At 40.1% G+C, this 13,342-nt stretch overlaps 1 protein-coding gene and 1 long non-coding RNA gene across 2 annotated transcripts in view; one reads left to right on the forward strand and one right to left on the reverse strand.

The window, feature by feature from the left end:
- Positions 1 to 6,328: 6,328 nt before the first annotated feature.
- eif2b3 (eukaryotic translation initiation factor 2B, subunit 3 gamma) overlaps positions 6,329 to 13,342 on the reverse strand; it is a 39,611-nt gene continuing 32,597 nt past the window's right edge. The window contains exon 12 of the mRNA XM_030075114.1: positions 6,329 to 6,605. Coding sequence (XP_029930974.1) covers positions 6,553 to 6,605 — 53 coding nt within the window. The 3' untranslated portion in view covers positions 6,329 to 6,552. The remainder of the gene's footprint in view (positions 6,606 to 13,342) is intronic.
- On the forward strand, positions 6,410 to 12,311 carry LOC115375641 (uncharacterized). The gene is made up of 3 exons (XR_003929736.1): positions 6,410 to 6,467; positions 11,979 to 11,990; positions 12,296 to 12,311. It is a non-coding gene; the product is annotated as an uncharacterized LOC115375641 (long non-coding RNA).

Consider the following 13,342-nt stretch of genomic DNA (forward strand, 5'->3'; position numbering starts at 1 on the left):
AATATTTAGCTAAGTGCTAGCCGGGCCTGATTAGAAAAATAAAGCTGTTTAAGTGAAAACAAAGACTTGCATTCCTTGATAATAGAAAAAAAATATTTCTTAATCAACCAATTCTTTGAACTTTGCTAGTCATGAAAGCCTTTAAGTTTGCCTTCAAGACTTTAAGCTGCTTGTATGTTCACAAAGTTATCCTAAAAGTCAAACAGGATCTAAAATTAACAAAATGCAAGATAAATGTCACAAAAATATCAATGAATAGCCAAAAGTTGCCTAGTAGCAGAGAGACATGCTTTTTGCATTGAGCACCTCTGTCAGTCTCAGAGGAGAGCAGAAGCTGCCACCCACAGTCTCACACAAGATTAATTATGATAATGCATTTCTTTACCCCTTTGTCATCGTAATGAATGGTTGCCTTTAAGGGGAAAAAACACACAAAAACACAGAGAGTGAGGGACGAAACACACTTTTCTCTGAGGCTTTGTTTGTGCGGTTATAACAGAGGTATTGTCAGACGCAGCTAGCAGGTGGTAATGCAAACCCAGACCTGTTGCCTTGGCTTGGGAAGCAGAGTCCAGAAATTCAGTCTGTCTGAATTTGCATTTATTTCCACATAAGCATACCTAAAAATGCATCTTTTAAGGGGAATGCAACCAGTCAGATTACAGTGCAAAAAGCAGACCTAATCAACTGTATGTTCGTTTTTAATTAGTATTATTATTATTTTTTGAATATGCAAGTGTTTACAATGACAGTGTCAGGCCAAATATGATGTGTGAACAACTGCTGTCTTTCACATCACTGGAAAAGACTGGAAAAGACTCTAGATAATGATATCTGAAAATAAAATGGCCATTTGAGGATGTAAAGACGGATGGTTGGATAGTTCTTCCTGAGATTTTTTTGCAAATCTGATTTAAGTTGTGATCCCAATTAACCACCTAGTCAGTGTTTAGTTAATTAGCAGTGGGTCTCCACAATGAAAGACAAGGATATCCGAGTTTGTGTGTGTGTGTGTGTGTGTGTGTGTGTGTGTGTGTGTGTGTGTGTGTGAGGCATGTCATCGAGGTTGTTATCCCATACATGGGATCTCTGTCTCCACACAAACTCTTTGTTGGCTAAGTAACATAAGCAAGTGTCGCATCTGTTGAGCTTGTAAAAAGAGTGTTTGTGTGTGTGTGTTCAGAAGTTTTAAACTAGAAATAGGGTGGGGGGTGGGGGGTGCTGGGGGTGAATTGGGGGGGCAGTATCATGAAAGGTAGTGTGTGTGTGTGTGTGTGTGTGTGGAAAAAAAGGGAGGGAGGAAATTCATTTGTGGCCGGAGAACACAGAAGACAAATTGAGGAAGTGTTGTGCTAATGTGTAGGGGTCAGCAGCAAACACACACAGGTTTCTGACTGACTGCCACTTGGGTGGCCTGCTCTCTCTCTCTCTGTCTCTCTCTCTGTCTCTCTCTCTCTCCTTCTCTCTCTCTCACTCACTCGCCCACGATCAGCCCTCAAGCCATGAAGCCACCCAGCTACTCAGCCAACCCCCAACCCAACTCTCCGACTCCACCAAACCCCTCTCTGTGCATCTATGTGTATGTGTATGTCTCCATGCATATGTACACATTGAAAAAAAAAAAAAATCTCAATCATAACATGGCATTTACTCTCATATTCAGTCTTAAAATCTTATTTTTCGTGGAAAAAAAAGTGGAAAAGTGGAAAAAAGTGGGAAAAAAACAGCCTGTGGGATGAAATAATCCCACTTGTTTCCAATGCAGTTTGTCTGAGGAGTTCCTGGGAACAAGTATAAAGTATAAATGCGTTGAAACAAGGCAGAATGAGGCCGATCAGCTCACGAGCATCAAGAAAACGAGTCAATAAAATTCTGGAAACAAGTTGATGAGCACTGGAATCGTGGAATTATCCGATTCCACTGGATTTTTTTTCCCAATTATTGCAAGAAAAACAAAATTTGTGGACTGAATATGAGACTGATTTGGTAAGGTTGCTGTGTATCTGTACTTTTTTTTTTTATATGAAAGACAATCTTGCATGGCACTAAGATGCTTGGAATGATTTTGTCTATTTATTTTCAGCTGTATATGCAGAATGGGATGTAATCGATGGATAGTGGGTGTTACAGAAGCTCAGAACTGACTGGCTCACATGTGCAAAAGCATTATATCAGTTCCTAACATGTTTGCATGGATACGATGAAAAATCAGTGAGCAGGCTGTTGGTAAATGCTTATGGCACATTTCCTGCTTCCCAGTTTTGATGTCTGTCTCACCCAACAAGCAGACTGCAGTGCTTACATGTAAAAACAGACTTTAAGATTGAATATGAGACTGCTGAGATGGAGCCTTTCTGTGGTGTAATCACTCTTCAATTTTTAATTTAAAGGTGAGTGTTTTTCGAAATTTTTACGACTTTTGCTTCACCAGAAGAGATTTGGCGCAGACTTTTCAGGCACAATGGTACCCTGATTCCTGTGCTGCTAACCAACCATCTGGCAGGGCTTCATTAGACAGCCTCATGTTGGAGGGATAAATGGAGTCAATATCAAGATAACACGGCCAGCAGTGTCATATAAAGCATTTAGCCTGTCTGAAACCTTCAAACGTCGAAACCCCTTTGAATCCACCCCAGCTCAGCCCTGGGTTCCTTCCCAGACTCTGATGAGGAAGTGGCTGTAACAGACAGAGGAGCCTCTTGGACTCCAGACTCCTGTCAACTTTTATGACATTCACATCATATAAAAGTGATGTCTTCATGATTTACCCTGCGCACACAGACATCAGAAACACTGCGCTACACAACACACACAATCACCAGTGTTCAGACGTACGCGGGCATGCACACACACCAAAGAGACAGAGGCACCCGGAGCATTTACACATCAAAGTGCCTCTGTAACAGAGCTTATAGCATGTCATTATTTGAAATACACCGATTTGAAACTTTAATATGTGTGCAAGAGCATCTTTGTTTATTAGCATGCAAGCTTTCATCCCTGCGGAAAGAAATATCAACAGAGGCAGATGTGCTACATAAGAAGTGATGATCAGCTGAATATCAAATGTTTTATCTAATCCAGTATCTACTGATAATATTTTCTGATCACTTGCATGTGAATGAATTTTTTTTTCCTTTTTGCATAACAAGCCTTTCTTCCCTTGTCAGCAGAGGCTAGAAAGAATTTTAGGGATGCATACTTGGATAGAAATTTCTTCACTGCTAAAGATTCCCATGTTGGCAAATAATTCAGTCTCATCTTCACTGTTAAAATCTTCTTTTTCTTTCCAACAAGTGGAAAAAATCTAACACTGGGATGAGATAATCATCTTGTTTGCAGAATATTCTTGAAAAATGTGTCTTTTCTTGATAGTAGTGGGCTCATTTGCCTTACTCCGCCTCTTTTAAACATATTAGAAAAAGATGATTTTCACACTGATGATGAGACTGAATGACTTGGTATTAGTGCAAAAATGATGCATGTTTTTTGCAGTGTTGTAGAGATTTTCAGATAAGACAGAAAAAAAAGAAAGACAGACAGAACAACTGCACACTTCCCACAGGTTGACCAATAAGTTTACTAATAGGGCAGGATGAAAATAAAGAAAAGCATATCCACACACTTCCCTGATCTCAACTTCATGTTTTATTCGATTGCCACATTTTTGGTCTGTCAGGCCTTCACCAAAGCATGAGATGAGACCATGCTGGCAAAGTCCACCCAAGATGTGCAAACCCAAAGACCAACGGACAGCCTGATATATGATCTGTGGCTTGACATCTGATCTCCAGACCTGCAAGGCACACATGCACATTTGTGTATTCATGTGAGCACACGCATGCATTCACACACACACAAACAAGGGGGTGTGAGATGGCATTGATTAGTTTGTAACACTAAGGATTAACAATGGTCATACACAGGCAAAAGTAAACACATGCAGCACACACACACACATGAGCAAACACACACAGCGGAGGGAGGCAGGCAGGCGGGCAGGCGGGCTCAGCCATGGTGGCGTTGTATTGAGGGGACTCTGGGGTATTTGTACAAATATACAAACCTTTACCCAAACACACCCGGCTGCCAGATCTCATCATCTGGTTGAAGGGAGAGGTCAGAGTGTGAGGCTGCTAAAAGGGTTAACACAGCCAAGACAAAGAGCTCGGGCAAATCTAACTTCAGCTGTGGTTTTCAAACGCTTTTAGCCTCAGACTCAGGTGACAAATGTAGTCTTTCACTTTAAGCTTCGGGCTCATTAAATAAAAAAAAACATCTCAAGCATCACAGTGGTGTGAGGAAACAGCAGAAACACGCTCACCACTTATTTTGGATTCCAACCCGGAAACTGAAAAATGCCCAATTCCAAAAACGATGAGCTGATGTGGCTTGTTGTGACTCAAGCTGCATACATTACTCAGCAGATGGAAACAATGTCAGTGGTGTAGACATTAAATAATTATGTATCTGTAGATGTAGATGTGTCGACACGCCTACATGAACTTCAACCGCAGGGAGGGAAAACAGCACCAGAAAACAAGTAGAAGAATGCCTACATTAAGGACTAAATGCCTGAAAACAATTGAGGATATCAAGAACCTTGCCAGTCACTTTCTTGCAATTGGCGCATCTGCTTTATTCTGCCTTGTTGCAACATATTTATACTTGTTCTGAAAAGAAAAGAAAAAAAATCCTGAAATAGTGAACACAAACTGGAAACAAGTGGCAGACTTTGTTCATTGTTTTAAGAAAAAACAAGATTTTAAGGCTATGAATGTGATAATATGAAGCTAAATGGCATGTGAAGATGGAGATGGAGATTTTTTTTTTCCAGTGTAAATGGTATGAAAGGACACAAGTAAGACAAGAAGCGTGAAAAACCGCACTACACAGGGCAAGACGATTCTGCCGTGGAGCTTGTGTCCTTTAGGAATTCATGTTTGTCAGCCTTGGATCCAGATTTCTGAAATTAGGTTTGAAGAGAAACCAGCTGAATGGTAATGCGTCGTTGCTCTTAGCATGTGGGAGACCAACAGAAAACAGGCCTGTGATCCATTTCACTATCAAATCCAGAGTTTTAAGAAACACTTCTGTTGAGCACAATATCAAGTGTATCTCAGGAATCACACACGAGGAAGCCCTCTCAGCGATGATGGGGGATTAAAACATCATTTTTAAGTTCATGACTTATGATTTTGGATGATGTTACAGTTTTAGTGCCAAAGCAATGAAAGAAGATGAATCATGACTCCGCTGAAAACTTTTAACTGGATTCTGAACAGAAAGACAGTCAGTTTGGTGAGTTTTTTTCTTTTTCATTTCTTTTTTTTTTTCAAGGGCTAATGATAAAAACATGTCTGCCTCAATGACAAAATAACAAATGCATCAAAAGGACAGTAGAGATGGAAGACAGAGCAACATCATAATCGCTTCCTCACTCACTCACACACACACACACACACACACACACACACACAGCAACATCATAATTGCGCCACAAGAGACAGTCTAAATGACTCCTGCAAGGCCACAGACACAATAGGAAACAGAGGACAGTAAATCACACATATATTCACACACACACACACACACACACACACACACACACACACACACACACACACACACACACGCGCACAGACATCCTTGTCCTCATCTTCTTCCTTCGTGACTAAGGAACTTCAAACCTGTAATTTAAGAAATGCTCTGCTGAAGGAATGCAATAAATCTTCTGACAGTAAAGGGAGAAGAAAGGGGAAAAAAAAGAGGAGAAAAAAAGAGAAGAAAAGCGTCGGGTGCGTCGGTCTCTTTCTATGGTGTGTGTGTGTATATGAGAGGGTGGGGTGTCAGCGGTAACTGATACAGGATCAAGCTGGGTGGTCCCGGGCCTACACACACACCATTTTTGTGTACAAATAAACTTAACCCCCATGCCATTGTGGTCACCCCTCCCACCTCTTTTTCTCCCAGTCTCTGGTCCTCACGGGTGCACAGTGTGCATGTGTAAACATCCATGCACATTCACGCGTGTGCGAGTACACACTCCGCCTTCTCACACAGCGTAGGTGCCGAATAATTGAGTGCTTCTATTAGGAGACACTAATCTTTTCACCACGCTAGCTGTTATCAAATCTTAAAGACCTACATACGTACATTTCAACATGGGAGACAAAAGGTGTAACTTTTGGCACTTGACATCATTCATATTATTTATTTATTTATTTATTTTAGTAAGTCACAGAATATATATTTTTTCTTTCATGAAGCAATCAATAAAATCAAGAACCATCATTAATATATGCATTAAAAACACTACTGAAACTGATTCATGGGGAACAGACCTGCTTTTATTTGGACACAATGTAGAAAAAAAAGCTTATACAGAGAGAGAGAGAGTGAGACTGTTAAACAGCCTCTGACCGACTGACCAATCAGACTTCTGATTGGTCAGTCGGTCAGAAGCTGTTTCGCCCTGATATTTAGTTGTCCTCTGTGGTTTGCTGCTCTCTTATTGGTTAACAGGATGATGCAACTCATGTCCCATGGGTGCTAGATTTCCATCAGTTGGTCGGTTCCAACGATGACCTCGTTAGTCTTTTCAGCTATGAGAGAGAGAGAGAGAGAGAGAGAGAGAGAGAGAGAGAGAGAGAGATTTATTCTCACTCATTCTTCCAAAAAAAAAAAAAAATGGCTCTTTGAGAAGTCAAACATCAAACATGTAATACTAAAAACTGTTTCTGCAAACTACACTTTACAATCTCCATAGACAGCAGTGTGTGTGTGCGTGCGTGGGTGTGTGTGATGACAAGGATTTCTGACGTTCCATTTTAGTCCCACTGATGAATTTCCAAGTGCAATCAAAGTTTACACTGGAGACTGAGCAATATGAAAGAGTGTTCAATCACAATTCCGGTGTGATGTGAATTTTTACTCCTTTTTTCCCCACATTTTGTTGTAAACCGGACAGACTGCTTTGTGGACATTTTAACATTAACACAATAGAATTAAAAGATTATTATTATTATTATTATTTAAATCAGTTTTGCCATTATTTTGAGGCTACTTCACTCAGAAAACACTGACACACAGAAAACATCTCAGAGATCTCTAATAAACTTAAGGCTTAAGGCTATAAACGTCTACATTTCAGCAAAGGTTCGGTTGAACATTTCAAATTCATGTGTGCATTTGGAAACACTGAAAAGCCAAGATTACACTGAAGAGGCTGATTAACTTCCACCTTCTGTTTTTCTAACTTCTTCACTGTCCTTTCTAAAAGAAAAGCTTCAACCAGTTGCTAACATTCTCTGTGGTTATATGAAGGTGTGTAAGTAAGCGTTCAACATAGCATCAGTTTGGGTGCAGAGTCAGTGCTGACCGTCAGTTAGCTTTGCTTTTAGAAATGTAGAAAAATAAACCTGGTAGCACCATCTGACTGCTGACAGTCTCCAAGCATTGTTTTTTTTTTTTGTTTTTTTTTTGTCCAAGGTAATGATATCTCTTAGATTAATGGTATGTAAAAGAGTCAGTTTTGGCTGTTGGTATCCTGAATCTGATTGGTGGCACTTCAAAAAGGTCACCAGAAAACAGGGTCAAAGTTGAAATATATTTAACTGTAAGCGCAGCGCAAAGAGTAAAATCTGATACGTGTGTGCTGGCCAAGGTAGCCCTGCAGCGGGGTTGGCCCACGTCACTCTCTCCATAGGTAAACGAGGGAGAGTGATTTTTCCGCTGATCATGAGTAGGCAGCTTAAGAATCTTCCTTCTGTCTGTCGTAACACGTTCTAGCCAGTATACAAACCGAAGCAAGACGTATCCGCCAGCATCTATACAATGAAATGTAAATGTCCGCACAACGAAATACATATTAAAGTTTATGCAATTAATAATTTAACTTGGGACCTTATTCTTTACTAAGAGTAATATGTAATCTTTAGGTAGCATTTGTTTTAAAATATTCTATGTTAAAAACAAGCATGACATTTTTTGCTATATATTATGAAAATTATGACAATCACACCTGGAGTTGTTCTTAAAAAAATCATATAATATGTACATTAAAAACAAAACATTTCATCAGAAATGAGTACTGCAACTGCATAAGTACTCCAAATTGATCCTTAGCTCCTTGGCATTATGGTTCAACTCAGACAGACATGGTAGTCCAACCAAAAAGCAAGGCTGTTTTTCTCAGATCCACTGATGATATATATGCTCCACAAGCATGTCAAGAACAAAAGCTGTCCTGACTTGCATTTAGCCAACAGGAAGTTTCATGATGACGAGTACCGACAACAAGAATTTGACCAGATTTATTAAACAGTGCTGTCTGGCACAAACAACTGGGAGACCAGTATGAAAATAAAGTTTTATGAATTTACGATGTATCTTTTTCTTAGAAGAGCCTGCCACTGGACTCTGGAGTGGTGGAAACGTGTTCTGTGGAGTGACCAATCACGCTTCTCTATCTGGAAGTCTGATGGACGAGTCTGGGTTTGGCGCATGCCAGGAGAATGTTACCTGCCTGACAGCATTTTGAGGAGGAACTTGACTGGCCTCCTCAGAGCCCTAACCTCATCCAACACCTTTGGGATGAACTAGAACAAAGATTGCGAGCCAGAACCTCTCGTCCAACATCAGTGTCTGACCTCACAAATGCTCTTCTGGATTAATGTGCAGAAATTCCCACAGACACACTCCAAAATCTCATATAAAGCCTTCCCAGAAGAGTGCAAGCTGTTATAGCTGCAAAGGGGGGACCAACTCCATATTAACACCTATGGATTTAGAATGGGAGGTCAGAAAGGCTCCTGTGTAATGTGCAGATGGCCCAATACTTTTGTCCATATGTGTATGTCAGCCACATTTTGCACAAGTTGGAAATACAAAGTCATAACTTGACACAACAGTTGCTTCTACTGTGCTGACTGTGAAATCATCAGTGGCAACATGTCAGAAGCAGCTAACAGAAATCACATTAAAAAAAAAAAAAAAAATCATAATACCATAACACTCCCTTCCCAATAATCAAATAAATTAATAAATACTATTTGAGAAAGAAAAAAAAGGAGAGGGAGAGAAAAGAAAAAAAATATATATATAAATAAAATAAAAATATATAAAATTACTACTTTCTGGAGACAACTCCTGCTGTGACAAGTGTTACCAATTTGTGTTTTTGCAACATAACGCTCACAATGTTGCTGAACCGGCCTATGCCCACTACATGATTCAAGTATGGGTCTGCAACAAAGAAAACAACTTCATTTCAGATCAGCCTCAAAATCCTGACTGTGGCAAAACTTAGATCACCCTGACCGCTACCTGAACCTGCTGAAAAAAAGATGCAGGCTTCCCTCTCTTTCTCTCTCTCTTCCTCATTGTCTCTCATCATCTTAACTCCGAGCCAGATCAACATGAGGAGAGCAGGCTGCGCTCCTTACATCCCTCCATCCCTCTATCCCTAAGCATCGGTGCTGATCCAAAGCAAACGGTGGCAGAACTGATTAATGTTCCGTCCACACAGACAGGTTTTAGTGTGAAGGAATCTGTTGCAGAGAACCTCTGCCGTTTAGAGAGGAGAAATGGAGCAGAGACAGGAGAGGAGGAGACTGGAGACGGGGAAATGGAGAGGAAAGGTTACTCGAAGTGAGCCAGCGGACTGGTCAGTGACTGAGCTTCACTAATGTGATACTTGCATGTTTGAAAAGGCAGTTATTTTCCTGGAATATACAAAAGGCAAGCTCCAACTCTGACCTAGTGCCCTGACTGGGAATGTGGAAAATGTTTTTAAATGTTGAACCCTGCATTGTGCCTGACAGCCATGTGTGCTGTCAAAGAGTCCTTGGGCAAAATACTGACATGCTAATTGTAAACTGTTGTAAACTGGACAGCTAAATGCTATGGAGAACCGGTGTGTATCCACATTTATGTATGTGAATGTCTGCGAGTACCCGCTGCATGAATGCCTGTGTGTGTGTGTGTGTGTGTGTGTATCTATTTTTCAAAGCACCCAGAAGAGCAGTCAGTATCTTTCAAATATCAACACCTGACAGACAGACTTTTGTGTGCAAGCATGTGCGTGCATGTGTGTGTGTGTGTGTGTGTGTGTGTGTGTGTGTGTGTGTGTGTGTGCATCTAACTGTCAGGGTGGTCCGTAGCTACTAACAGCTTGAGTAGAGGGGGTGTTTAATGCCTTTAGCAGCCTTTGGTCAGCCAGCTAGCTTGGTGGCAAGAGAGACAATACTGTACACTCTTAACACCACAATATAAAGTCAAGGGGAGAGTGGTTTTGCCATCAGTGTAGTATATTAGATAGATTCAAATGTAGACTGGATAGACTGGCCTGCAGACAGACAGATAAACAGTGATACTGCCAGTGTTGTCAAAGTGTTATCACTTTACAGCTTTCTTTGGCAGTGCTGGTTTAAACCAATCATACTTAAATCATCATGATTTTAGAAAGACTGAAGCTGAATCATGGTTGTTTTGGTCATGATTCAACATTTACTGAAGAGCAAATTAGGTCACAGCACTCTTCAATGCTCCCATCCACTGATGAACATGGTTTTATTGTGATGCTGGGCATTATTTTGCAGATAGACAATAATGGCCCTAGAAGCAGATATATAGTTCTGCACAGATGCTAAGACAAGATGAGAAACAAAGGAAAGTTCTGCTATTTATATGCTTGCTTTTATTTTCTCTTTCCCCCCGACGGGTTGAGATAGATTTTGGGATAAACATTTGTGAATTCACAATTAGTGTGTGCGTATGTGACTTATGATCATAAATTTGACACACTGACTGCAATACTAGGACTCAAGATTGACGATTAGATCTTTTTTACCAGACAGGAGTTAAAAACAGTCTGTGTAAAGTGAAACTTTAAGCACCTTGATAATATGACAATCAAAGATGACAATCAACAATTGACTGTGTGTTAAGGCAATATTTTGCAATAATATTATATACTGATACTGTGATATGAGAGTAGAAACTGTATGGGAATAAAGATATGGTAATTTTGTGGTATGACACTGGTATGACACTGCTCTGTCACTGTATACAAATGTTTTGTGTGTAAATGTTTTATGAAAGCACCATTATTAATCCTTACTATATCATCACAAAATCCATGTTAAAATATCTGGTTGATAATATTGGGATATTGGATAACAGGTTTTCTACAGTTTAAGACAAGTTAGATTTAAGACTTTTTAATGCCACTCAGAATGAAATTTTAAACCAGTTTTACAACAACCAAAACTGAAGGACAAAAAAAAAAAAAAAAAAAAAAAAAAAACCATCAATTACTGGGGTAAAGCAGAATATCAGGCATTTGTTGGTGGTCTGTGTTGGCAGTTTTGTGTTTCTCACGCTGCATGTGGGATTTCACTGCATTCATTCCCATTGGTCCGAGTTTGAAAAACATATTGCACAAAATACATTGTGTCTCATCTCCACTGTCTGGTACAGGTTTCATCCATACTGCAAAATCTTGGTCAAATTTTCCTTGAATTTGTACTTCTCCATGTTGTGCGACAGTGGATCTGCTGCTCTGAGCATCCGGGCCACAAACAAAACATGAGAGTTGTTGGTTCTGCTATCCCAATTTGCGTGATGTTAATGTGGGAGGCATTTGGTAAATTATTAAAAAAAAAAAAAAAAAGAACAGATGTTATCAATTATTTTGAGATTTTAAATTGCAATGCCAGAAAAAGATTCATAAAATACTTCTTTCCATGTCTTAGCATTTTTACAACTTTTGAAAGATTGATTTAAGACATTTTAATACCAACATAGAGATTTTTTTTTTTTTTTTTACCTTAATTCAATGCCGTTTAAAATTTTTTAAGGATTCATGGCAACTGTGTGATTTTGTCCATATCACTGAGCCCTGTGCATGTGTTTATGTGAGACATGCAGAGAGAGAAAAACAAGTTTTCAGTCAGTCAGAGACACAGACACTGCAGGTTTGCTACAGTGTGATTGAACTTTGGCTCTATAAGCCATGTAAAACAGTTACACGAATAAGGGCCCAAGTTTCCAATGCTCATTAAGGTAGTGTTACCAGTTGCTAGCCAGTGGGGAAAAATGTGCCAAAAATGCTAAAGCGAGATCAATTCTGTTCAAGTTACTCACTCACTCACTGGATGCTACAAAAAGTTCCAAACCTTTCAATGTCACAACTTTTTCAAACATTTTGGACTAGCTTAGCTCCCCTTCTCCTTGTTGTTACTGAGAGAACCCTGTTGTTCACTCAATTAGGCTGCTCAGTCTGGTAGCTGAGCTCACTCTCTCTCTCTCTCTCTCTCTCTGCATCTGTGTGTGTGTGTGTGTGTGTGTGTGTGTCACATTGATGGAGAGGTTAGAGAGCAGGGCCAGAACAGGACCACCCGGAATTCAACAGCAGCAGCCTCCAGCCATATCCAACACACACACCCACACCCACACACACACACACACATACATGCGTGCACACACACACACACACACACACGCACACACACACACACACACACGCACGCACACACACCCAAGCGCACGTGTGCATGGACACAAACACAGCGAGCTCAGAGGACAAGAGGATTAAGGAAATTAAAAAAAAGAAAGAAAAAAAAAACCCTGACAAATCTCTCTATCACACAGAGTTCAGAATTAAGAAACTTTCCCTGTTGGCCAGAACGCCTGGCACATGCAAACGGATGCCACACACATACATTAGCACATTATTACACTCACAGCCTGAGAGAACTATATCCTGTCCTTTCATTCAGTGGTGTAGCTTTGTGGAAGCCGTGTTGTGTCCCACTGAGGAAGCGCTCAGCTGAGTTCATTCGGGGACGCAAAAATGACTTAAACCACTTCAGATGACTTTTAAAAACAGCATTTCTGTGCTGCTGTTTTATAAAGTTACACCTCTACCTTGTATTACATATTTGACGGTGGACACAAACCCCTGGTGATATGAGTGTAGAGATGATACCACAATACCAGAATTTTGATAGGAGTTTGGTAGTTTACCTGTGAAATTCCCAATGCCTAATTCAGTACAAAAACAGAAACACACTCCTTTAATTGAAAGACAGCAATACTTCTTAATGTTTTGCTTTTAGCAGTTGAATGTACAGACTGCATTAGAATAGGTAGATTCAGTTACAAGTGCAACATCAGCATGCAGCCTTCAAGTAGAAAGCAGAGCAGCCAAACAAAGATAGTCATTTCAAATGAAAGGAACTGCATTAAAGATCCTACTGAAACATTAAACACCACTTTTTTATTTACAGTTCTGTAGGTAAGACTGCAGCTTTAAGGTTTAAAACATGGAGGCTAAAGC

Source organism: Myripristis murdjan, chromosome 17 (assembly GCF_902150065.1).
Source record: "Myripristis murdjan chromosome 17, fMyrMur1.1, whole genome shotgun sequence".
In the NCBI taxonomy this organism is placed as follows: domain Eukaryota; kingdom Metazoa; phylum Chordata; class Actinopteri; order Holocentriformes; family Holocentridae; genus Myripristis; species Myripristis murdjan.